The sequence below is a fragment of the Notothenia rossii genome (genome assembly GCF_949606895.1).
Source record: "Notothenia rossii genome assembly, chromosome: 8".
In the NCBI taxonomy this organism is placed as follows: domain Eukaryota; kingdom Metazoa; phylum Chordata; class Actinopteri; order Perciformes; family Nototheniidae; genus Notothenia; species Notothenia rossii.
The window spans coordinates 29,517,528-29,542,694 of NC_136906.1; the positions used below are offsets into that span (position 1 = coordinate 29,517,528).

At 42.5% G+C, this 25,167-nt stretch overlaps 3 protein-coding genes and 1 long non-coding RNA gene across 7 annotated transcripts in view; 3 read left to right on the top strand and 1 right to left on the bottom strand.

The window, feature by feature from the left end:
* Positions 1 to 15,130, top strand: part of jmjd8 (jumonji domain containing 8) — a 33,078-nt gene extending 17,948 nt beyond the window's left edge. For 2 of the 4 annotated variants that reach the window (XR_013801433.1, XR_013801434.1), the window contains exons 7-9: positions 5,556 to 5,623; positions 5,733 to 5,867; positions 14,312 to 14,461. Coding sequence is in view for 2 of the 4 variants with exons in the window: in XM_079643666.1 (XP_079499792.1) it covers positions 5,556 to 5,623; positions 5,733 to 5,867; positions 14,312 to 14,392 (284 nt within the window). In the remaining 2 variants the exon portion in view is untranslated. Of the gene's footprint in view, positions 1 to 5,555; positions 5,624 to 5,732; positions 5,868 to 14,311 lie in introns of all 4 variants that reach the window. The other 2 variants (XM_079643666.1, XM_079643665.1) reach the window with 1 other exon arrangement.
* On the top strand, positions 10,365 to 13,256 carry LOC307015188 (zinc finger BED domain-containing protein 5-like). The gene is made up of 2 exons (XM_079643662.1): positions 10,365 to 11,637; positions 11,876 to 13,256. Exons 1-2 carry the CDS (start codon positions 10,804 to 10,806, stop codon positions 12,350 to 12,352), a joined length of 1,311 nt encoding a protein of 436 aa, XP_079499788.1. The 5' UTR covers positions 10,365 to 10,803; the 3' UTR covers positions 12,353 to 13,256.
* An 844-nt stretch (positions 15,131 to 15,974) lies between the features above and the next one.
* On the bottom strand, positions 15,975 to 23,843 carry LOC307015190 (serine protease 27-like). The gene is made up of 6 exons (XM_079643664.1): positions 23,720 to 23,843; positions 22,047 to 22,067; positions 20,545 to 20,707; positions 19,769 to 20,037; positions 17,806 to 17,945; positions 15,975 to 17,628 (listed from the first exon to the last, which is right to left on the bottom strand). Exons 1-6 carry the CDS (start codon positions 23,769 to 23,771, stop codon positions 17,338 to 17,340), a joined length of 936 nt encoding a protein of 311 aa, XP_079499790.1. The 5' UTR covers positions 23,772 to 23,843; the 3' UTR covers positions 15,975 to 17,337.
* Positions 23,844 to 24,316: 473 nt separating this feature from the next.
* LOC307017246 lies at positions 24,317 to 24,907 on the top strand. The gene is made up of 3 exons (XR_013802084.1): positions 24,317 to 24,381; positions 24,568 to 24,672; positions 24,755 to 24,907. It is a non-coding gene; the product is annotated as an uncharacterized lncRNA (long non-coding RNA).
* The last annotated feature ends 260 nt before the right edge of the window (positions 24,908 to 25,167 follow it).

Here is a 25,167-nt window from a genome sequence, read left to right on the forward strand (position 1 = left end):
CAAGAAAGACGGTGTAATAGTCATTTATGCTATATAGTTGACCGCAGGTCATGGAGAGTAATAAGTCATCCGTAGACCTTTGTATGAGGTATCTTTATTACTTAACAGGTCTACAGCCATGATACATAGATCCGTCCTAGATGCGGACTTGCATACACACAGTATCACTCCGCAGCCGCACCCCATCAGCAACGTCCTGATGGTATATGTGCGCGGCACTATTACTACAGACGGTCAACTTGAAAAATCACTCGCAAATTGTTAACGATGCCGAGCCGCTTTAAAGTACACAAGTAGTACGAGGAACTTAGCGACGCACATAAAGAGGCAACGTGGGGTCTGCGGCTGAAAAGAGAAACCTGAAAGTGAGATATATGAGTTAAATCACTCAGTGAGGTGTTCTGTCAGAGAGAGGTGTTTAGCTTACAGCAGCCTGTGACGGCCAATAATAATTTAAATGTCTTCCTTACTGTAAGCAGTTATGAAATACCTGTTTGTGAAAGGTTATTTGTTTTCTTTATTGTTCAGATAGAAACCACTGCTTTCTGCTCACTGGTGAGTTAGCCTCTGAGTGTTAAGCACATCAGGCTGGCAGCTGTATGGGCATTGCTCTATGGTAGCTGTTATTTGCACATTGTTAATCATGAGCAATGCATCCTTACATTGTTTAACTGTGAGGTGTTATACAATTGTACTCTGGAGAGCTTTTAAAGGTAAAAAAAATAAACGGCATGATGGGATGTGCACTACCAAATATGTAAAGCACTTTTTCGTTAATGTATGATTTGCTGCATATAAGGAATAAAACAAAAATCCTCTGTCGTACCATATGGAAGTATCATTATTTTTGCATCGTGTTGAATCGCATCGTATCGCCCCGAATCGCATAATGTTGAATCAAATCGTATCGAACTGTATCGCAACAGGGGTGAATCGTATCGTATCGCATCGCCTGGTGTTTCAAAGGTATCGTTAATGTATCGTATTGTGGCAACGTATCGAGATGCGCGTTTCACTCCGACTCTCATCATCATCCGCGACTGCTGCGGGGGTTGGTGCCGCTGTGGCAGATCAGCCGACTGGAGCCAGCTGTACATGCTGGCGAATGCCGTCCACCTGTTCCGCGGCCGTCTTCATGGACTCCACCATGGCGTGGAACTGGGGTCCGAACAGCCCGTCAGGGCTGATTGGAGTGTCCAGTAGCACTTTTCTGGCCGTCTCTGTAACAGACGCCGCCGCGCTGTGGTGACGGAGAGGGGGAAAGCATGTTCGGCCGCCAAGCTGGCACCCTGCTCCGACTCTGTCTCCCCCGTCCGGGGGAGAGGAGGGAGGGGAGAACCGAACGGTGAACCGTGGAGGGAGGCGGGGCATTGCCCTCGCCGCCGCTGCCCGTGAGGCGAAAGGGCTGCGAGGAAACCTCCACACGCTGCGTTTCACTCCGGCTGTCATCATGAGGCGTGTACACGCTCAGGGGATGAGTGGAGGTGTGTGCAGTGCTGTCCACATGAGGCGTTATACCGGCGCTCATGGGTTATTATGACCGTGTGGAGGAGGCGTATCTCGGACAGAGGAATGCCGCGAGCTCTGCAGGTTTATTAACCGATAGGTTAAAACCAGCAGGCTTCTGCAGGGAGCCCTGCTGTCTACTTAATCAACAGATTAGTGGCAGCCGGCTTAAGTACCGGCTCCGCTTCCTCGGAGGCTCTCGCGGAGCCGACCAGGAGAGGGGTAGCCTCACTCCCATTTGACTCGCCGCCGGGAGACCCTGTCTCTGGGGTGGCGGGGGAGCGGAGACGTGGGACGGAGCCCCTGCAGCCGCCGGGGCGGTTGCTGTGGGCGTCTCTCCGCTTGCGGCCTCCTGTGGCCGGCGTGGACGCCGCGGCTGCTGCGGACGTTGGTGCCGCTGTGGCAGCTCAGCCGACTGGAGCCAGCTGTACATGCTGGCGAATGCCGTCCACCTGTTCCGCGGCCGTCTTCATGGACTCCACCATGGCGTGGAACTGGGGTCCGAACAGCCCATCCGGGCTGATTGGAGCCTCCAGTAGCACTTTTCTGGCCGTCTCCGTAACAGGCGCTGTGGTGACGGAGAGGGGGAAAGCATGTTCGGCCGCCAAGCTGGCACCCTGCTCCGACTCTGTCTCCCCCGTCCGGGGGAGAGGAGGAAGGGGAGAACCGAACGGTGAACCGTGGAGGGAGGCGGGGCAGGAGTTGCTTCGGACTCCTGCCCGGCACTCTGCCCCAGGGACACGAGGCCCCGTCCGCGGGCTCGTAAGCCTGGACGGGCCCATCGTCCTCCTTGGCCACAGCAGCAAGAGTGTCCGCTCTCCGCTTCCTGTCGCCCGAGGGGAGACGAGCGCAGTGCATGCTACCTGCTGGTTTAGAGCCGCGTACGTGTGCTCTGACCCCCGGCAGGATTCGCATACTGCTTTTATCTCTGCAGGTCATACTCATTATGAACCCAGAGCCACATGAGGGACAACCACGGACGCAGCTGTTGCTCATGATGATTCTCAATTGCTGTGCTTCAGTAACTGTGCTGGTTTGCTGAAAAAAAGAGGGAGCAGATTGCCGGGTCTCCTTCCTATTTATACCGGAAGGAGGCCCGAGGGTGGGGCCCACCTTGCGGGTGGGCGTGGACTACAAGTGTTTCAGTGCTGCGCGGGGGCGCAGGGGGATTACCCAATAGGATAGCCCTAGAGAGCGAAGCCATATACGGAATGGAACAGCTGTTTGCTGCGGGGCGCAGCGCGAGCAGGCTCCGCAGTAAACAGCTGTTTGCTGCGGAGCGCAGCGCGAGCAGGCTCCGCAGCGCGAGCAGGCTCCCGTTTGCCCGTGAGCGCCGGGCAAAAAACTATCTTCAAATAAAAGAAAGTCACCGGAGGAGTTAAAGCAGAGTGACAGGTAGCATGAGAAGAAGAGGGAGAGAAAGTTTTAGCCAGCTTGATCAATGGAGTTGTTTTCTAGTGGTGCAGTGACGGGTCCTAAAACCCTTTTATAATCTATCGATTAGATTTATGATTCGAAAATTATAAAAGTAGGGTGGACATGTGGATATTAACCGGCTGAACAAAACGTGCATTTATCAAACAGGTTTGTTTTCCACAGACCTTATTTCCAGCTATTTTCCAAAACCCTGTGGAGAAATCCCATTGCTTTTTGTCGAGGGAACCAGCAGCTTACTTCCTGGTTTTAGGACGCGTCACTGCACCTCTCAATATGATGCCAATATAAACAAGGTCTTCTGTCGGCTGTGTACATCAATGCCGACCTATGCTGACAAGTAAGTGAAGAGTAGAAAATATAAAAGGTATTGGCTATAGGGAAATGTCCCAGCAGTTTAGGAGAATGAAGGTTCTAATCTAATCTAATACATAGCCATTACATGTCTAACTCCTGATAATGACAGGAAGACAGAAAGCTCATTATACTAATAATAATAATACTACTCATAATAATAGCAGACATTTTTGAACAATGACCACAATATCATTATTTTAATAAACCAAATATGAACAATTGAGGAAAATTAGGAAGAACTGATACTGATACAAGTAGTAATGTAGTTAGTGCATAAATTACTATTGCAACAAATGTGTTCATTTTCTTCATTATTAGTCGATTTTTTTAATGCAGACATATGTTGCAGGGACTACTAGAATCATCATACTGGCGTGACTGTAAACATCAAGGGGTTAAATAAATAAAAATGTATGTGTTTTAGAGGACATTTCAGAATATGTGGATATATATCGTATATCGCGATATAGTCAGTAAATATCGCGATATCATTTAGAGACCATATCGCCCAGCCCTAGAATGAGGCATTTCTTACGGCTTCTTGCGTATGATGATTCGGTTCCAGAGTCGGAGATTGTAGTAGACATTTGCAAGGACAGCACCGGGAGGCAAGCAGCAGCAACATGAAACACAGCAGCAGGAACATGAACGTAGCAATAGCAAGTGAACGCAGCAGGCAAGCAGCAGCGACGTGGAAGTAGCTGCAGCAATAGCAGCAGCAAGCAATGCATAGAGAGAGATCTGGCAGGTTAAATAGAGCGGCATATTAATGGGAGTCTGTTTGGTTGGTTGGAGAGTGGCAAGGGGCGTTATGTATGAATGCAGCATAAGTGCTCGAGTTGACTGCCTGAACTAGCTCGCAGGCTTCGCCCCATTTCTTAACACTTAAAAAAGTTGCTGTTTTTTTAAGCTAAAGTACTAGCAGTGTTATCGCTGTTCTGAGTTAGTACTTTTGATTGCACTTTATCTCAGTTACTTTGTATAAAAGTATTTTTTGGATCGCGTTCACACCGGAATAAGTCCCTGGGGGAGGATTACCCCTCTATTCCACCGGGTCCGTCTACGCTGCGGTTTTGGTCCGGCGTCATACCGGGCGCGTTTCAGAAGCATTTCTGAAGCGGAGCGTCTTGCCTGCCGGCTCGCAGTTTTTGTTGATTTGGGCATATTTCCTGGACAGGCTACTTTGTACAGACAAACATGAATCTACATGAATCAAAGATGCGTTGCTGTATTTTAGTGGTAAAAAAAAATGCATTCATCATCTTCATTATTATATATATACTGTATATAATTTACACACTGCCTGTAAACCGGAGGAGAACGCTGGCATTTCTCCTCCTACTTGAAAGACTATGGAGGGATAGGGTCTGCAAAATTAGTTTATTTTGGGGATGGGCCGGATGCTGTCACCGTCCACTTCCTGCCCGGCGCCTCTGCAACGCCTCGCGTCGAAAAATAGACTTGAATCCTATTTTGAGCGGAGCCCAGCGCCGAGACGCTTCTGGGAAGCTTCTGAGCCGTAACGCGGCGCGTCTGGTGGAATAGCACCCATTGACTATAGTGGCCCTGGTCTTTGCGAACGCCGCGGCGAAGCCGCAACGCGTCCGTATCGTGACGCAGACGGACCCGGTGGAACCTAGGGGTTACGGCCCCTACACACGGCGGCGTGCGTTGACTGGCTTACTGGCTGGCCGCAAACAACTTCACGGCGTATACTGCCACCCGAAGTCCCCGGCCGGAAGTCCCCGGAGTTGGGGACTGGCTTCAGTAGAAGCTGCTGGGACTCCCAGCAGCTTCTACTGAAGCCTTCCGAGTAAATCACACCGACACCTCCTCATCTCCACCGCTCCCATGTTTTCTTTTGTGCTGCCACAAGTTAGTCACTCTGGGTTTCTGCGCTGGGCTAATGCTAATGCTAATAATGCTATTGCGAGGATAATAAAATGGCGTCTTCACAAAACTTTTTGGGAGTTTTACGGGCCGTGGTTTGCAATCCGCCCAGCCAATCACAAATAGGAACCTTTTTCTCCCACGAAAGTCCCTGCTCTCTAGCAGGGACGGAAAAGGGGGTAAAAAGGTTCTCATGAACTAATTTTTGTTCCGGATTTTTTTGGTGTGAACGCAACATTTCGGAACTCTATCGGAACTAAAGTGGGAAAAGTACTGCGGTGTGAAAGCGCCTATTGTTTGCTTGTTAATTATTTTCAGCAGTGTTATGTGTTGAATAAAAACCTTCAGATCCTGGTTTGTGTCCTCAGGTCCTGGGACCGGCGTCCCCTTCCACTGGCACGGCCCCGGTTACTCTGAGGTCATCTATGGCAGAAAGGTTCTTATTTGTTCAGTTCTCTGCACGTCATGCTGATGAATTTAATCTGTGTTAATATCCTGAACGTGTTGACACAGATAAACATCTTGTTTACCTTATGTTGCCACAGCGATGGTTCCTCTACCCGCCGGACAGGGAGCCTCATTTCCACCCGAACCGCACCACCCTGTCCTGGCTGAGGGACACGTACCCCCACCTGCCTGAGGAGGAGGCTCCGCTGGAGTGCACCATCAGGCCTGGAGAGGTGAGTCTGTTTTACTGAAACTAAAAACAGCAGAGAGAAGATTTTTAAATACATTTCCATTCAGTACACTAAGAAACCTTTTTTGCAGAGCATTAAAGAAAGAGAAAAACACAAGCAAGCATGAAAACAATACAGGTTTTAAATACTTAAAAGAAGCGTAATAAGTAGCTGTGCAAATGTTTTATGAGAAATTAACAGTGTTAGGCAAGTTACTTTAAAAAAGTAACTAGTAACAGTGCATGACATTAAGGATTTTGGGAGATGGCCCTGTGGGCCATCTAAGCTAATATACAGATGGCCCTGAGCCCAATAGAGATTGCCCTGAAAAATTTGCGCGGACGAAATGGCACGAAGGGTTTGGGGGGCCTCCACCTAGAAAATAAAAGATTTTTGCAGGTCTTAGATGCTGTCTGGTGCATTCTCTAGACTGAATTATAAGATGAACCACCACAATATTATATTGTACACTTTCAATTGTATTCTTCATTTCACTTGTTTGTTTGTTCTTGTTTGTGTTTGCTCGCTTGCATGCCCTGCATAGCTATAAGAAATATTTAAGTTGTTGGTCAAGACACTTTCCATCTGATGAAGGAATGTAAAAAAGTAGAACACATTCCATTCAGTTGTAACTGCCAAAACAAACATTATTTACACTATTATGGCCCCTGTTAAAAATGTTTGTAATGTTATCTACTGTAAGTTGGTCGAACGAATGCCTCCTCATCCAGAAGCTGACCGAGCAGACCCGAGCAGCAGTCGAGAGGAGCCGAGCGCATCCGCAAAGCACACAAAATGGCGACGTCAGAGTTCCCGTTAGCCGGCAAATCTAAATCTCTTTGGTCAAAATAATTTCCCTTTAGCGCAATACCGCTTCAGTTGCGCCACTTATGTGACAGACAAGAAGAGTATGTGACAGACAAGAATAGTCAATTCTAATGTCTAACACTTAATGTGGAGAAAGAGATGTCCTGTATGGGTTGATTGTGCGTTGATCTGTTGCTAATGCCTCGGGGTTCCGGTGGGCATGTAAACAAATGCATAATGCTGCGCTATACTTTGTGGTCCCACCCAGTTGCATAGCGACACTTATTGTTTAGGTGTCTTTTAATAAGCAGGTAGTCATATCATTAGCTAGAACTAGCTGGATCTGATCGATATGGACATAAACGCGAGTGAAGTCTAATCTGACGGGACAGAGAGATCAGCTGCTGCTGATGAGCCGACACGCAGCGCTGCATGATCACATGCAGCGGTGAGCGGACAAAACACACACTTCAGGTTAGAATATCACACATAGCTATTTTAATTACCTCTCAAACTACCGTAACTAGTTATAGGTATGTTTAGTTTTACTGTCGGGTTACTCATTACTGGATCTGCGAGCTGCATGATACTGGCATAATAGATTGCCCGATCGGGCAACCAGCAGGTGAGGCTTCATTGCCCGAGCTAAATACTAGATGGCCCCGGGGCCATCGGGCAGTCCTTAATGTCGAGCCCTGAGTAATAGTTATAGTTTCTGCTCTCAAAAAAGTAACTAGTTACTTTATTAGTTACTAAATTATAAAAGTAACTAGTAACAAGTTACTTTACTTTAAAAATACAAGTTGTTGTGTTGTTCTGTGGCACAGTAAGAGAACATACAACTCCCCATCATTGTAGCAATTATCATTATGAAATGTAGTGGAACAATAAAACACAAAATATATGTTTAGACATTTTGACAGGCATCTTTATTGTAGCCTCAACAATCAAGTTCTAAGTAGTGCACTTGTAGTGAAATATGAATTAAAAACAACTACCGTAATTTTCGGACTATAAGCCGCGCCTTTTTTCCCATTTTTCGACGCTGCGGCTTATATAACGGTGCGGCTAATCTATGGATTTTTACAGCTAACGGCCACTAGGGGACCTCCTAAATCTATGGATTTTACAGGTTACAGTCCACCACCTTTAACTCTATGGGCTCTATGGCCTGTCCACGCCCCCCACCTTTAAGCGGCGGGCTCCAGCAGGAAAAGCTGGAGGCCGGAAAAGAGTGAGACAGGTAGCGCGCAAAAGTAAAAGTGGAACCGAGAGTGGTACGAGAGACAGAACGAGAACGAGAGCAAGACAGACAGACAGACATTACGAGAGCGAGACAGTTTGTCCCCGTACCACTGGTTGAAAACCACTGCTGTAGATCACTGCCGGTACGTGCGCTGGGAGCGCACCGTTTAAGTTTGAAAGTTGAAAAGTTTGTGTGTCTGAAACGCTATGTGATACAGTACAGTTTACACAGCACAGTACATGTTCTGTAGCTACTATTGCACTAAATTGTAACACTTGAATACGTTATGCAAATATGCAACTTGTTGGTTGAAATGTTAATAAATGGGAGCTTCCTCAAACAGCCATCTCTTTCCCGACAATCCCCTCTGTGCACGAACCCTTACATATGGTAATTAAACATTAAAACACCTGCGGCTTATAGTCCAGTGCGGCTTATATATGTACACATCATTCAATTTAGCTGCTGCGGCTTATATTCAGGTGCGCCTTATAGTCCGAAAATTACGGTACACTCTTTTGACAGTGTAACAATTAAACAAGAACTACACTCTTTTGGTAGTAACAATTAAATAAATAATAAACTGTCAGACTGAAACTGAAGACAAACTAACTATTTTCAGCCTCACAAAAAAACAAACTAACTCTGAAATAATTTACCTCACATCTGGCCATTTAGCATAAACAAAATCAATAATGGTGGATAAACTTAGGAAGAGGTGCTTTCAGTAATCTCCAAGTTGTAGATGCGCTGCTGTGTGTGTGTGTGTGTGTGTGTGTGTGTGTGTGTGTGTGTGTGTGTGTGTGTGTGTGTGTGTGTGTGTGTGTGTGTGTGTGTGTGTGTGTGTGTGTGTGTGTGTGTGTGTGTGTGTGTGTGTGTGTGTGTGTGTGTGTGTGTGTGTGTGTGTGTGTGTGTGTGTGTGTGTGTGTGTGTGTGTGTGTGTGTGTGTGTGTGTGTGTGTGTGTGTGTGTTAGCGGAGCCCTTTCTCATTTAATCAAACCCCCCTCCTCGACTCCTCGGTCCTCCGGTAGTGACCCGGAAATGAATTTCAGCGTGCCATGTTGAAGGACATCTCATTTCTCTAAATGCACTTCGAGGATCGAGCTTCAAGGAAGCTCTCTGGAGGAGCTATAATCGAGGATACACTGATGGGTCCTCCACGGCTCCTTCGCGGATGCATTTCCGGGAACAGAGATGTCTCAAAGAGTCGTGACGCACGGCCGGACTTATCTCACCAATGACAGCTCTGCATGCATCCCCTGGATATTATTTTATTAACTGCTCTCATCGCAACGCGATGTTTACAGAGAGAACAGCTGTGAGGTCCGTGCAGAAAGCAGAGCAGTGTGTATAATATATACAGTAGGGCAAAAAAGTATTTAGTCAGTCACCAATTGTGCAAGTTCTCCCACTTAAAAAGATGAGAGAGGCCTGTAATTTTCATCCTAGGTATACCTCAACTATGAGAGACAAAATGAGAAAAAAAATTCCAGAAAATCACATTGTCTGATTTTTAAAGAATTTATTTGAAAATTATGGTGGAAAATAAGTATTTGGTCAATAACAAAAGTTCATCATCAAAACATCATGCTTTGGGGCTGTTTTTCTGCAAAGGGACCAGGACGACTGATCCGTGTAAAGCACTGGTTCTCAACGGGGGCGGTACCGCCCCCCAGGGGGCGTTCAGAGAACATCGGGGGGCGCTGGAAGCAATATTTTTGAAAGGGGGGCGTTGAGGTGTTCTTGGGGGGCGTTCACGCATAATGTCTTTTTGTCATGAAAAACGCTGGCCACAGCGTCTTTTCCTGTACAAAAAGCAGCTGTCAGCATCTTTTGTTGTTATAGGAAACCACAACTCTGCTTGCGATTGGTCAGCTGTCCGCAGTGTTATTACGGGTACGTTCGTAAATGCACGAACGGTCAGTCCGCTCGGACAACCCGTCTGTTCCGCCAGAGCACCCAGCTGTGAGCGTTCAGAGCGCAGCCCTCTGGACTGTGGAACGGGGACGCTCGGAGCGCTCAGAGCGCATTTACGAACGTACCCTACAAAAAGCAGCCGGGAGCGGACCGGAAGTCGTTGTAATTTTGGGATCGCGACTGTTAATAATCTGTGTCACTTTGTTAAATTTTGATATGTTTTGATATGACAAATTCCACTAACAGATTCGAACTAAGTGGTCAGTTTATGAAAAATAATACCCGTTTCTATGTCTGCTACGACATGGAAGAGCTGGCTAGCCAGGCTGCTCCACACAGAGCTCTGTTTGTTCAAAATTACAACGACTTCTGGTCCGCTCCCGGCACGATGTCTTGTCATGTCACCAGCTAGCCCTCTAGCCTTTGCCGCCATATCGTGACACTACCCCCCCCCCCCTAAATATTAGCATCATAAAACAACAAAAATCATATCACATCAGCAAAATGGCCGCGAAAAAGATAAAATACAGACATTACTCTATTGAATATCTTAGCTATGGCTTCATACCGTCTCCTACCAATGCACAACTCCCAATGTGTTTACTTTGCGAACATGTATTTTCCAATGAGGGAATGAAACCCTCACGTTTAAAGGAGCACCTTACCAAGATCCACCCGGATAAGGCAGATAAGGAGCGTCCGTTCTTCCAGGCCCTCAAAGAGAAACATGGTAGGAGCACCATCAGCAGTCTCTTCGCTAGGAAGACCACCCAGACTGATAGCGGGCTAATAGCGTCATATAACATCTCCTTGCTGATAGCCAAATGTGGGCAGCCGTTCACAATCGGAGAGAAGTTGGTACTCCCTGCCATCAAAGAGGTCATATCTACTGTGATGGAGCGTGATCCCACACAGGTGCTGAAATCCATCCCACTCAGTAATGACACCGTAGCACTTAGGATTGATTAAATGGGCGCTGATACAGAGGAGCAGCTGTGTGCCATCCTGCGGGAAACTCCATTCAGCCTTCAGCTGGATGAGACAACCACTTCTGACAACAATGTTCTGTTGATGGCCTATGTCCGCTATAGCACCTCCAACAGTCAGGAGATGGCTGAGGAATTTTTATTTTCCAAATATCTGGTCACAGACACCAAGGGCCAGACCATTTTTAATGCACTGGATGCTTATCTACAGGAGAAGTCAATCCCGATCAACAACATCCTCGCATGTGCTACTGACGGTGCCCCTTCCATGGTTGGCAGGTACCGTGGCTTCACCACTCTGCTGAAGGAGCAGGTCCCGCATGTCCTCACAGTCCACTGTGTCTTGCACCGCCACAACCTTGTGGCCAAATCTAAAAGTCCACCTCTCCACGAGTCTCTCAATGTTGCAGTAAAGGCAATAAACAAAATAAAAGCCCATGCCCTGAATAACAGATTGTTCCGACAGCTGTGTCAGGAAAATGATGAGACCTTTGAGCATCTTCTTCTCCACACTGATGTCCGCTGGCTCTCAAAAGGAAACGGCCTTGCTCGTTTTTGTGAGCTGTTTGACAGCATCGTGGAGTTCCTGGAGGAGGTGGATGCAGCACTCTGGGAACAGGTGTCATCCAGCCGCTGCGACATCATGTACCTCGCAGACTTCTTTGGCAAAATGAATGAAGTCACGCTGAAGCTCCAAGGAAAAGGAGTTACTCTGATCCAGAGCAAGGCGGTCATCCACAGTCTCACCTCCAGGCTGGATCTATACTGGCAGAGCATAGGCAGGAGGCAGTTTGCTCATTTCCCGCTGTTGACCAAGGTGATCTAGCCTAGGCTACTAAATAATGATAATAATAAATAATACATGTAATAAATGTAGGCTACTCTATGCAACACTATATTTGTGTTCCTGGTTAGTATAAATAACTTATGTTCTGAATGTATTATGAGAATAAAGAAACATCAATTAGTAAACTAATTAGCAATAAAATAACCAGTTTAAAATCGGATGGTAACATTCTGCACCGATAACAATTTCCTGGTTATACTCATTGCAGGTGTCTGAGGCTCTTACCGATGAGCGCCTCCTCATTTACACAGACCACCTGAGGATGGTGAATGCCGACTTGAAGATCCGCTTCAGAGATCTTTTGGACCTCGATGTTCCCACCTGGGTGGTGCAGCCCTTTCAGGCGGACGTGGCGGAATGCGAGCCAGCAATACAGGAGCATCTCATCGACATCCAGAGTGACGATGAGGCCCAGGCTATTTTCCGCACCTCTGGCTGGGGCTACATGTGGGTCAAATACTCTCAGCGTTACCCGGCTCTCTGGGAGAAAGCGAGGCTGCTTCTTCTGGCTTTCCCAACCACATACCTCGTGGAGCAGGGATTCAGCCAGGTCCTCCACATGCAGTCCAAGTACCGCAATCGCTTGAACTTGACGGCCTCAGGTGCACTGCGACTGAAACTAAGTTCTCTGCAACCCGCAGTGAAGAAACTGGCAGAGAACCACCAAGCGCAGGGCTCACACTAACCTTCCCCCCCCCGCAATTTGGCGAAATGCAACACCTTTCCGACCTGTTAGTTCTGTAGGCCTAATGTACAGTTTTGTAGCCTACTATTTGTTCTGCACTGGACATGTGTGAAATTGCTGCTGTTCCGTAGCAGTCTGTTTGTATTCTCTGCTCTTGTCTGAGTTTGTTTAACACTCATAAATATCATTTTTATTCACATTCACATGCATTTTCTGCTCTCTGGTAAACTAATGATAATGATATTCCAACTGCCCAGTTAAATCAAATCTATTATTTGGCATTCAGTGACATGCTTTTTAAATGATATAACACAGAATATTAGTCAACATTAATATTCAGGGAAGAAAATAAGTCTACTTTTTTTGATGGGGGGCTGTAAGAGACCTGGATAATGGACAGGGGGGCGCTGGCCCAAAAAAGGTTGAGAACCCCTGGTGTAAAGGAAAGAATTAATGGGGCCATGTATCGTGAGATTTTGAGTGACAACCTCCTTCCATCAGCAAGGGCATTGAAGATGAAACGTGGCTGGGTCTTTCAGCATGAAAATGATCCCAAACACACCGCCCGGGCAACGAAGGAGTGGCTTCGTAAGAAGCATTTCAAGGTCTTGGAATGGCCTAGCCAGTCTCCAGATCTCAAGCCCATAGAAAATCTTTGGAGGGAGTTGAAAGTCCGTGTTGCCCAGCGACAGCCCCAAAACATCACTGCTCTAGAGGAGATCTGCATGGAGGAATGGGCCAAAATACCAGCAACAGTGTGTGAAAACCTTGTGAAGACTTACAGAAAACGTTTGACCTCTGTCATTGCCAACAAAGGGTATATAACAAAGTACTGAGATGAACTTTTGTTATTGACCAAATCCTTATTTTACACCATAATTTGCAAATAAATTCTTTAAAAATCAGACAATGTGATTTTCTGGATTTTTTTTTTCTCATTTTGTCTCTCATAGTTGAGGTATACCTAGGATGAAAATTAAAGGCCTCTCATCTTTTTAAGTGGGAGAACTTGCACAATTGGTGGCTGACTAAATACTTTTTTGCCCCACTGTAAGTCGTCATGAACACATCTGTCCATCAGACAGAGGGCTGCTGTGCCTCCTGTCATCATTAATGGACGTCTCTTTAAAATGACCGCTCAGAGGAGAGGAGTTCTCATTTCTCCAACCGCCTGCTGCTTCCCCTCCTCTCTCCTCGGCTCCCCTCCTCGGCTCCTCGGCTCGCATCTCCTGTGGGCGGGACTAAGTCTCGAGGATAGGAGTCGAGGAGGGGAGTTAGAGAAATGAGAAAGGGCCCAAGTGTTTGTGTGTGTGTATTTTCCCCATAAGGCAAGACCCGCCCAACTCTGTCTCTGATTGGCTTACCCTGAAATGTTACCCCGCGTTAACCACTCATCACTCCTCTCTGGTCACTCTCACTTTTCCATGGTACTGTGAGAGGACATGACTGTATTCGCCTGTAAATTACATCCGCAGGGAGATTCGGTTCAGTTCGATCACATAATGTAACGCAGTAACGCACCCATTTAAATCACAGTAACTATAACGGCGTTACTGAATGGGAATAGGTAACTAGTAACGTTATTTGTTACCGCAAAAGGTAGTTGCGTTACAATAACGCGTCACTCAGCATTTCTGTTAGGACTACTGATGCTCTCTGTGAAGAAAAACATACAAAAACAATAAATAAATGTAAAATAAATGATCTTTACCCACAGTTTAACATCGTCATCTTTTTCTGGCTGGCCAATACAAAGTTAGAAAAAAGTTGGAAAAAAACTGTGGGCAAAAGAGTGAATATGTGTTTATTCCTGAAATACAAAAGGAAATTAAGTCAAAAAAGAAAAGAAAGCAGCATATCTTCATTTAAGAGGCTGAAAAAACTGAACTTAAAAACATTTTTGCAGGAAAAATGACTTTTGCTGTCTGAGACTCATTGTTTTGGTTGTTTCTCCGTCAGGTTCTGTATTTCCCCGACCGCTGGTGGCACGCCACACTCAACCTGGACACCAGCGTCTTCATCTCCACCTTCCTCGGCTGAACTTCTCATTCATCGCTCTCTTCAGCCGTCCAAATTCATTTTATTTAATTAAATGAATGGTGGCTTTTACATCACTTTGTCTCCATGTGCAGACTGACTGAAGAAAAACAAATGATTGTAATTCATGTTTTAGTCTAAAGAAACACACTTACATTCCAGGGGAATCTTTTTAGTTTTTTCTAATTTAACTTCTAAAAAGTATTTAATTCATAGTATTTAATGCCCAAACAAGCTAAATGACTGTCGGGATCAGTTGTAGACAGGGCCGTATCCAGGATTTCCTAAATACCGAGGTCCAAACATGCTAGGGGGGTTCAGGGGTATACTCCCCCGTGATTTTGGGGATTTTCATGATCTAGTTAGGTGCTTTTTAAGTCCTGTGGGGGATCACAAATTGGATAATATATTGATTTCAAACCATGTCAGTGGGCTGCAGTATAAATTATTTTTGAAAGTGTAATGCATAAGAATCAGCTGATTGTTACTATTAATAATCTGGACATGCAGAAGAGGCTAAAATGATCACAAAACATTGTCAACATTCATTTTCCATGTCTCTCTCCTTTCCATAACCTGCAGCTTCTCTTCCATCTTCTTGAGTCTCTCTGTCTTCTTCCTGTTCATTACTCTCTCTGTCCTCTACTCTTTCTCTTTGTTCAATCTCTCCCTCGTTGTTCACTTTTTGCTCCTCCTCACTTGTCGCTCCTGCCAGTGAATTAAAAGCAATTCAGCAATTTAGTTAATTTCACTTGTTTGCATTATTAGTCATTAATGTTGACTGAAAATTTGAGAACATATCTAAAACCCTCAAATACTAAATAGCAACTATGCTACACCAGGCAATAGTATCAAGCATGACATTTCTAAATAGTTGGGAAGGAAGGATGTAAAGTCCTCATCAGTGTCACCTATAGTTCAAAATCCGGATTTTCCTGCATGCACCAGTTCATCTGTGTTCTCTTTGTGGAGGGACAGGTGTGTGAGTGTGCGCTCGCGCTTTTGTGCGTGCTCTATAGTGCCCGTAATAGTGTGTTCACTGGACTCCATTGTTTTGCCCCAAACACGTAACATGTGTAATCCTTAATCCTTGTAATCCGGTTCTTATTATACATCCATGGTGTAATCAGACACTTAGCGATTTAGAACATAAATAGGTTTAAAACACTTTTGTGGTCATACTGTGGAATGAGTTCACACTGAAACGAGTTCTTCATTCAAAATTTCGAAGGCAATTACATGTAAGAAGAAGAAGTAGTAGAAGAAGAATGAAGCTGGTGTGTTTCCCGCAGCGAGACAATACAATACTAATTGTGGGTTTATCATGTTGATTCGAACACAACAGAAAGAAGAAAAAAAAACCTCCCTCTCTTCAGAGGGGCAGGTCAGCCAAAAAGGGAAAATGGGCCGTTGCCCTGGCAACATTAGCCCGTACCTGTGCACGTCCCTGCCTTTATTGCTACCTTATCCATGCTACTTTTCCTTTTCCAAGAGAATGATCAGAATACTTCATAATCAAAAAAATCTTACTAGAGATTTTAATATATTTTTTATTTTATATAATATATTCAATCAGACACACACATTTCATTTGTGATTTATTGGTGTCATTTGGAACCTCAAGGAAGTTAAACATTTGAGTAAATTAAAAATGATGTATTGTAAATGTTTATATATGTAAACATAATTTGTACTTCATGCATTTAAAGCTTGAATAAAATCCCTGTTGCATTTGCTCAGTGCAAAACATTTTAGAAAATGTGTCATAAGATACAGTAATTAATTTAAAATAGATTAATGTTAGTATAATCACACAAATACATGTCTTTAGTATTGCCTCTGCCACATCACAGAGGTTTGTTGACCCTACAATTCACCGTCAGTGCAAAAGTTATATCTGTTTTTCTTCACAATTTTAAAACATTTTATAAACAAATCGATTTAGATCAAGAAAGATGATCTGCATTCAAATCTTTAAAGAAAATAATTGTTATTTGCAGCCCCAACAAAAACTGTAACGACACATCAGACATAACGTTATGCTACATATCCTTGAGTCATAACATTTCAGATGTTTATATTCTTCTGAACTACATGTTTTGTGCAAAACTGCTGCATACAAGTTGTATAGCATAAGGGAAGAATAAAGAAAGGATATGCCAAAAGTATATTTAGATATTATAGGCCTTATCTCTCTCGTTGTAAAGAAAATACCTTTGATTAATTGAGAACAGAATGAGCAAAATTATGTTTTTTAAAAAACACGAGTGTAAGTATCTTGATATTGGTTGCCCTGAGATGCAAGTGAGGAAAACAAATCTGATGTTCCATTTTTTATGATCTACAATGTCTTCTCTCCTGTAATTATGATTTAAGAATAGGAGAGAATAGAAATTAACATGACCAACTTTCTGGAATGTCACTTTTTCATATCTGTGTATCAGGTGAACAAAGTTAAGCAGGGGACTTTTTTTGTCAGGATAATTTGTCTAAGTGTGTATTGTTTTAATTTGATTAAAAGGAATCTTGTTTTCTTCCAGGTGTAATGTCTTGATGTACTCTAAAACTACCCTGGGAGAATACATGAATGATTTTAATCCTAATATTATTGGCTAATGTTCAATCTCAGCCTATTGTCGCTGAAAATAGCTTCTAGGGTTACAAAATATTAACCCTATAAAACTATCTATTTATATAGTTGAACATTTTTGGGGGGAATTTTCTTTACCAAGCAAACTTTTTTCCCAAGATGGCCTTAAAAAAAACACAGACTTTGGATCAACAGAAAGGAAATTCTCACTTGCTTCTGAGGACTTCCGTAAATTGTTCAGGGAAATTCCTTGAAATTAAAATATTTCACTTTATGTGCAGATTATTTTGGTGGTTTTAAAGAATGAGAAGCAGCGATTCATGACGCTTTACATGCGTATTAATGACCTCTAGACGTCCTATGAGAGCACAAAGAGAGAGAAGAGGACGGGTAGGCAGGACAGCAGCAGAGAGAGAGGAACCAGACGAGTGCTTCCAGAGGACGACCCGTCCGCTGTGACGGTGACGAAGCCCGGCTGGGTGCTGTTGTCCGGGCTGTTGATCTGAGCGTTGATCCAGGACTCGTACTGAGACACTCGGGTGTACACTCCTGGGTAGTTGGCCAGAGCACAGCCTTTTCCAAAGCTCACCACTCCGGCCTGAACCCACCTGGAGCCGCTTTTGCTCACAAAGGGGCCGCCAGAGTCCCCCTGCAGAGGCCAGACATGTGGGTTATAACAGCAGCAGACTAAGATATTAAGTACATTTACTTTCAAGAAATATACTGAAGTACAACTCTGAGGGACTTTTGCTTGAGCCATTGCTCAGCTTTGATCCCTCTTACTCTTACAAAGCACACCAAACACAAGACAGTTCAGCGGACTCACCTGGCAGGAGTCCTTTCCTCCCTCATCCAGACCTGCACACATCATGTTGCTTGTGATGGCATCATAGGAGGCACTACACTGCGTGTTGGACACAATGGGGACGCTCACCTCCTGCAGCCGCTGAGGGAACGGGAGTGAAACTGAAGAAAAACAAATAAATAGTATAAAGTCTGGTCCTTCATTACCATAAACATACGATGTAGTTCTCTGTCCTACTCTGTCCTGCTCACACAAAGAGCATCAAATTGATTATACTCTGCTAAAAAAAGTCCCAAAAAAACAACTATTTTCTCCTGGTTGTTTGATATAAATTACAGTAAGCAGTTAAAAAATGATTTAGAGTTTTAAAAACACAAAAACTATAGTCACTTTCCAAATGTAATACTTTCTCTTTTTAACTTCTAATACGAATCGCAGCCACCTTTTTTTAAAAAGCACGTACTGTTTCATGTGTGCATGCTATTGGGAAATACCACTGCAAACTTTGACCATCTTGATCATTTAAGTGCAAAGGAATGTGGGTCATGACTCATGAATTGCCAGCCTTACTGTAAAATGTAACCATATATGCACATCCTGGTATTTTAAGAATACTGCATATGACATAGTATGTGTTGGGACATCTTGCCTTTAACCATTCTAAAAAAAAGGCTGAAGAATCTTGATATGGCCTTGGGACAGCTCAAATCAGCATTGCCGTATAGGTCCATTTAAATGGTTTCTCCTATAGGGAGTGTGCGAAAATTCAGAACTACCACCAGAAGATAAGCAGCATTTTTTTTAATTAAAGGATTTGCCAAGTTAACGTCATATCACAGAAAAATGGCGGACGATAGTGAAAATTTGGTTCATAGTAAAAACGTTTTTATTGTTTTTTTAAGGTGTTAACAATGACCTAGATTACTTAGAAAAATGAATTCATGAGCATTAACCCTGATAAGTAAGGATTAATATCTGACTTTACACAGTTCTTCTTCTTCGACACTTTTAGGGCTAAGCAACAATGCTAACACAAGTCTGACCAGACAGACCAGTTTAAGTCAGTTTGTTACAAAACTGCTGGTCCAAATAACTTTGTGGGCATAAATGCACTCCCTCAGGGCCTTAGTGAAACCAAAAACAAGCAGTACGTAGATCATTCTACTTTGGCCAGATCATTGACATTCACCCGCACACAAAGACATCCGTCTCATGAAGGATGATAATACAAGTAGCAGGGCTTTTGCAGGATGACTCAGTTCTTTGTGAATGTCACCAAAGGGAGTTTCTGCTATTTCAGTGTCCCTGGTGGAAAACACCTGTTTTGACATCACTGGTTGGTGCATTTAGGAAGAAGTCAATTTCACATTTATTATAAACAGTTTACGGAGTTCATTAAACTCCTGAATCATCAGAAAGCTGCTAATAAATTATTAATATTATTACTATCCTGGCACATGGTTTCACATTTTGATGAGTATTTCTGGTTTGTATACAGGGTTGGAGGGGTACTTTTACAAGATACCTGTAGTACAACAATGATCTGTAACGTAATCTGAGTATCACAATCTAAAAGTAAGGTAACCCAATTACTTTTCGTTACTTTTGGATTTCCTCAATATCAATGCAAATAAATAGAGAGTAAATATCAATATCCTCTTGTTTTTTTTAGGCTAGGTTAAAGAATAGCAAAGTTTACAAATGTTTTTAGTTTAACACATTTATTAAATGCAAACAGTATTTTTGTTTAATAAATCATGTGTTCATTTAAAAAAACAAAACAAATAAGCCTAAATGAAATGCAAAAAGAAAATTCAGATAGTTCGTAAAACATTTACCAGTCATCTGATTACTTGTTTTTGCATGTAACTGTAGGGGAATATAGTTACCGTTTATGTATCCTGATTTCGTAATTCTGTACCATGTTATCCGTTACTCCCGAGCCTGTTTGTATAGTATTTGTTTTAATAAAATTAATTCTCACCGTCACTCCGAATGGTTCCCCAGCCGGTGACCCAGCAGGTCGCCCCGGCAGCGTACGTGCTGCCGTCTTTGGCCAGGCACACGGGTTTGATGTAGTCTGTGAAGGTCACAGGTGCGGACAGCTTCAACAAGGCGATGTCATTATCGCTTGTGGTTGAATCATAGCCTGAGTGTCTGATGACATGTGACAGGGTCTGGGACACCTCGTTTGGGTTGAAGAGTTGTTGGGTGTCCCTTCCGACATACACGGTGTAACTGAAAGTGCTGGAGCTGAGAAACAGCGACAACATGTTTAATACAGATGCAAAGGAAGCACTCAGGTCAGATCAAATGGATTATGCATTATGAACAGGGGCCTAAAATGCAGAAGAAGATACAGAAAATGACTACAAAGAGACAAAATGCGATGACAAAGAGAATAACTAAAAAAAGAAAGACGACAACCATTAAAAACTGACACAAGAGACAACAGGAAGACACAAAATAATTATAAAAAGAGAAATACAACCGAAAATAGTGATGAATGAGCCAAAAATGCCCCCCACAATGTTAATTTAATCCAATCCTCAACATTATCATTAACATTGTTTTAAGGAGAAGCAGTTACTCTGGAACCATGCAATCTATTTACCCAGCTTTTTGAACATTTTCACATTATATTTTACACAAAGAAGAGCATGCTGATTTGAATGTTCCCTGCCAAACCCTCAGTCCACACTCTTTTTGTTGTGTTAGCAGACTGTGTTTGGACAGGTGAGGTGCAGAGTCGTTTGTCACCTGGAGAAGCAGTGAGCTGCAGTCAGCACCCACTGGTTGTTGATCAGAGAGCCTCCACATATATGTCTGGAGTTCCTGTGCAGGCTGACCTGCCAGGGCCACGTGCCTGCAGCAGCAGCCTCCCCCCCAACAATCTTAGTGTTGAGCGGTGCAATGCCACAGACTGTAAGGACACAGTGCATCAGGGTTCAGAGAAAAGTTTCTTCAATAAATATCACCACAAACATTATTCAGAAATGAATTGTTGCATGTAACATAAGTGGATAAAGTTAAATGCAGGAATTAGTAACCTATATACATGTGAAATCAAATCAGATGAGACAGAGTTAAAAATGTAAATCTGTACAGTAGAAAAAGTGAGTTCAGAATCGTTTGTCTATTTTTTATCACTCATCAAAATGCAATGCAAATTCTTGATTTTGATGCTTTAATTAAGTTTTTTCTAACTCTTGTCTGTTTTATTTAATTAGCGTTAAAGGTCACCTATTATCCAAAATGCACTATTTTGTACATACATATGTATAAAACCCTCTCTCTTTGCCTCCTTACCCGCATCTCTAAAAACGGGGGTACAATGGAGCTGATACAGATTTGCTGCGGTCATGAATACATTACTCAAATGTGGCCCAACCTATCCTCCCCATATACAATTGGCTAGCTGAACCCCCTCCCACAGCAGTGTGTCTGTATTCAGCAGGATGTCTACGAGAGGGACTTAGAGTAAAGTTGAGAGAGATATATATATATACTGTATATATGAAGCTACTGACCCAGAATCAGCACTTTTGTAACAGGGCTGAAATAGAGGGGTATGAGGCATGGCTACAATGTATTTGGAGCTAAATACTTCAGAGATATGTTTTGTATAGATATGGACCCATAGTATATTGTTCAAATATAGTATAATATGGGACCTTTAATGTTTTTCAGTGGTACTTGTGTAATCTTTCAATACTTTCTTTGCTAGCTGATCTGTTACTGTATCTATTTTTGCCAGGTTCTTGATTGTTATTGTTATGTTATTATTAGTAATTAAGTATAATTATTACTATTATTTAGTCATCATTATTTATTATCATTGTTATTTATTTAGCAGTAATTTTAAAATCTTTAATAAGTGTTGTTTTGACCTTTTATTAAGCGTAGTTTAGTTTTTTATTATTTCTAATATTAGGACATTAAACAGGGTTCAAAAGTTTAAAAAAATGCCCGTCTTGAGCACCTTTAACCTCTTTTTGTTCATAAGACACAAAAAAGAAGAAGAAGTAAAGAAAAATGACTAATAATAAAAAGATTGAAATATGTTTGTTATTACAATATGCAAACCAAGCCCCCCTTGGGGCAATGTAAATGAATGAGTTAATGTTTGTAAATGATAAAGAGACTGCAAGCAATGAGGGAACAATAAAACCTCTAATAATGATTATAATAATAATAATAATGAAACCTTTCAATTAAATTAATAAATAAGGATTTAAAAAAGGTATAAGAGCATTACTCACCATCTGACTGTGCATTGCATCCTGTGGGAGGGACAACAACATTGTTTGGTTACTCATGGGAAGCTGTAGGGTTTGCTTGTTTAGTTTGCATAGTGATATCATTTGTTAGTAACTGTGTTAATTGCATTTCTCATAAGCACATTGTTAGAGGAAACCAAACCAGCAGGTCTATCAGTGTCTTGTGACTTTGCATCATGGATGGGAGTGTCAGTCTGGAAAATAGGACCCAAGTGCAGTTAAAATATACAAAAAAGTTTGTTAACAAAAAGCGAGATTTATTATAAAAAAGCCGAAGACATGAAAAACAAGAAAGTAATTAACAAAAACAAAACCGGGGAGAACGACAGACATGAACAAACGTACAGACGGGAACAGGCAGGAGACATGGACAAGAAGAGACAAGGTAGCAGGGACATGAAATGACGACGAACAGACACGGAGCACAGGGGAAGACAAGACTAAATACACAGAAGGGTAATCACAAGACACAGCTGGGCAGGGGAGGCAGAAACACAAGGGCAACATGTGAACACAATGAGGCACAATCAGACACAGGAGGGAAACTAACGACAGGGAGGCAAACACAGGAAGTAGGACCAGACAAGACACAAGGAGGAAAACATTTCAAAATAATAAAGGTGGAAAATTAAAACAACAAATCCAAAACCATGACAGGGAGAGGCTGGCATGTGCGGCATGAAGGTAACAAAAGGCTTACTAAGAAACAGAAACACATGCAGCAGGTTGTAAAAACAAAATGATGTACAGATAACAAAGGTGTCATGAGGTGAATCAAACTGACGAAGATTAATTTTTTAACCAAAGAAGAGTGATTGAAAACAAGTTGACTGTGAAAACAGGGGGAGGGAAACAGGCTTGTCTGGATTTTCATGTTGAGTGAAACTCTGACTGCTGATAAGGACGTTTCTGTCATGCCCTGTCACTAAGCAGGCTGGACTTTGTATATAGCAGATGAGAGCAATGTTATTTATTTTTTTTGTTATTAGATTGGCTCTTACATTCGGAAGCGTTAGGGCAAGGCTGAATTAAGAGGATAGAGGAGTTTTTTTTTGCTTTTTCTGGTAAAATGTTCAGTAAAAATATTCATCTTTTTAATATATGAGCTAACAAGAGAAGTTACAATTTTTTCTACAAAGTTCAACATTTATTAACAGAATTTCAACTCTTTTTCTTAATGTCCAACTGCCTTTGAATTATTTTGTTATGTTATATCAAAAGCTACTGCTTACATTAAACTTTTTCACTATATTATACTGTACTAATTCAAAAAATAAATATCGTTTTTAATATCTAGTACGGATACTGAAAGTTGAATTTTAATCGCTTAATTTCAAGTTTATTCTTAACATTTCCAATTTATACTTAAATTCACATTTTATTCCTAACGTTTCCACTTTATTCTTTAAAGGTAACTTTATTCTTAACGTGTTCACTTTATTCTCAAAGTACAAAAAAGTAATTCTCCTCTTATTTTCTTTCTTCCTCTATTTACACCTGGCACTAACATTGAACAATTGACTTTTATTGACATTTTGAATAGACAAAATTACAAAAGAAAATCCTCCTGGGACCTTATTTTTCTCCTTCTCCAAAAGAAATAATAAGAAATAACACAGTTATTGTAATTTAAGACACTATTTAGGAGCACTCACCTGTAAAAACCAGCAGCACGACAGCAAAAACCACCACCTCCATGACGTGCATGTTCCTTACTGCGTTTGCAGGAGGTGAAGAGGCTGGAGCAGGAAGGAGCTACCTGCTGGTGTTGTAATGAGGTGTGTGTGTGTGTGTGTGTGTGTGTGTGTGTGTGTGTGTGTGTGTGTGTGTGTGTGTGTGTGTGTGTGTGTGTGTGTGTGTGTGTGTGTGTGTGTGTGTGTGTGTGTGTGTGTGTGTGTTGTTTCGTTTGTATGGGTACTTCACTTCCCAGCTGTGGTGGAAGAAGTATCCAAATACTTACTGTACCAGTCAAAAGTTTGGACACACCTTCTCATTGGAAGGAGTTTATTAATTTAAATTATTTTCTACATTGTATATTATTACTGAAGACATCCAAACTATAAAATAACATATATGGGAATATCTAGTAAACAAAAAAGTGATGAACAATCCAGAATATGATTTATATTTTAGAGTCTTCAGAGAATGATGTGGTAGCCATGCTGGTTAAGTGTGCCTTGAATTCTGAATAAATCACCAACAGTGACACCCCTTTAATTTGCGGTTCCTGAGGCTGGGGGGATGCAGGACCAGTTTAATTGCTCTGATGACATGCTATAACTGTGGGTTGATGATGTCAAACAGTGGGCCAGTAAAGGTAAGAACAATGCTGTTTTGACGTAAACATAGATGGAGTCGGTTCATAAAAACTAAATAATGCTGTCCAAATTAAACTTTTTCCTTTAGTGTGCCTGTTAGTGTGCCTGTTAGTGTGTGATGTGCAAATAACAGACCTTGATTGTGTTTGAAACTTGTTTTCTTTTTTTTTATCTTATTCATTTAGGAAGTGCATCAGCCAGTCCTGCAGATGCTGGTTGTTTGCAGATCTCAATAGAAGCACTCTTTGTGAGCATTTGCCAGAAAAAGCACTACCTTTACAGACAAAATGGTAAGCATTTTGGGACATTTATTGGTTGTGTTGATTAAATCCCGTCAGCTCTTTTGTAATCTATGTTTTACTCTCATTACAGATCGTAACAAAAGGCGTCAAAAGATCGTCCAAAAGGTTGCCCAAGAAAAGAATAGGTTGCTAGAGGACATCCACAAGTACAACCAGCAACCTGATGGTGACCCTATTGACACCAACTCGGTTGTGGAGAAACTCAACCAAATCTGCAGAGAGCATGATCTGGCCTTGGCAGGAACCCAATAGAGGTGCTGTATAAAGATGTTACTTCTAATCTACAAAACTGTAGTAATAAAATGTGTTCATTAATGTGAAATGTTTATATTCATTCTCAGACGGTGTGGACATTATCACTAAGGGGCTGTTCGACCAAAAAATGCTTCTGTCACGACTGACAGAAGAAAAGTAGATCCTTGTGAAGGAGATGATGCAGCACTGTCAGTACCTCAAGGACTCTGTATCAAAGGTCCAGACACT

What these genes read in the sequence shown, in the direction of transcription:
- LOC307015190 (XM_079643664.1), bottom strand. Translation starts at nt 23,771, where the DNA reads ATGCACGTCATGGAGGTGGTGGTTTTTGCTGTCGTGCTGCTGGTTTTT. An exon ending in GCAGCTCACTGCTTCTCCAG is followed by an intron (nt 20,038 to 20,544) that starts GTGACAAACGAC and finishes GCTGTTTCTCAG; the next exon opens with CTCCAGCACTTTCAGTTACA. An exon ending in GGGAACCATTCGGAGTGACG is followed by an intron (nt 17,946 to 19,768) that starts GTGAGAATTAAT and finishes GTTTTTCTTCAG; the next exon opens with TTTCACTCCCGTTCCCTCAG.
- LOC307015188 (XM_079643662.1), top strand. Translation starts at nt 10,804, where the DNA reads ATGGGCGCTGATACAGAGGAGCAGCTGTGTGCCATCCTGCGGGAAACT. An exon ending in ATTTCCCGCTGTTGACCAAG is followed by an intron (nt 11,638 to 11,875) that starts GTGATCTAGCCT and finishes TACTCATTGCAG; the next exon opens with GTGTCTGAGGCTCTTACCGA.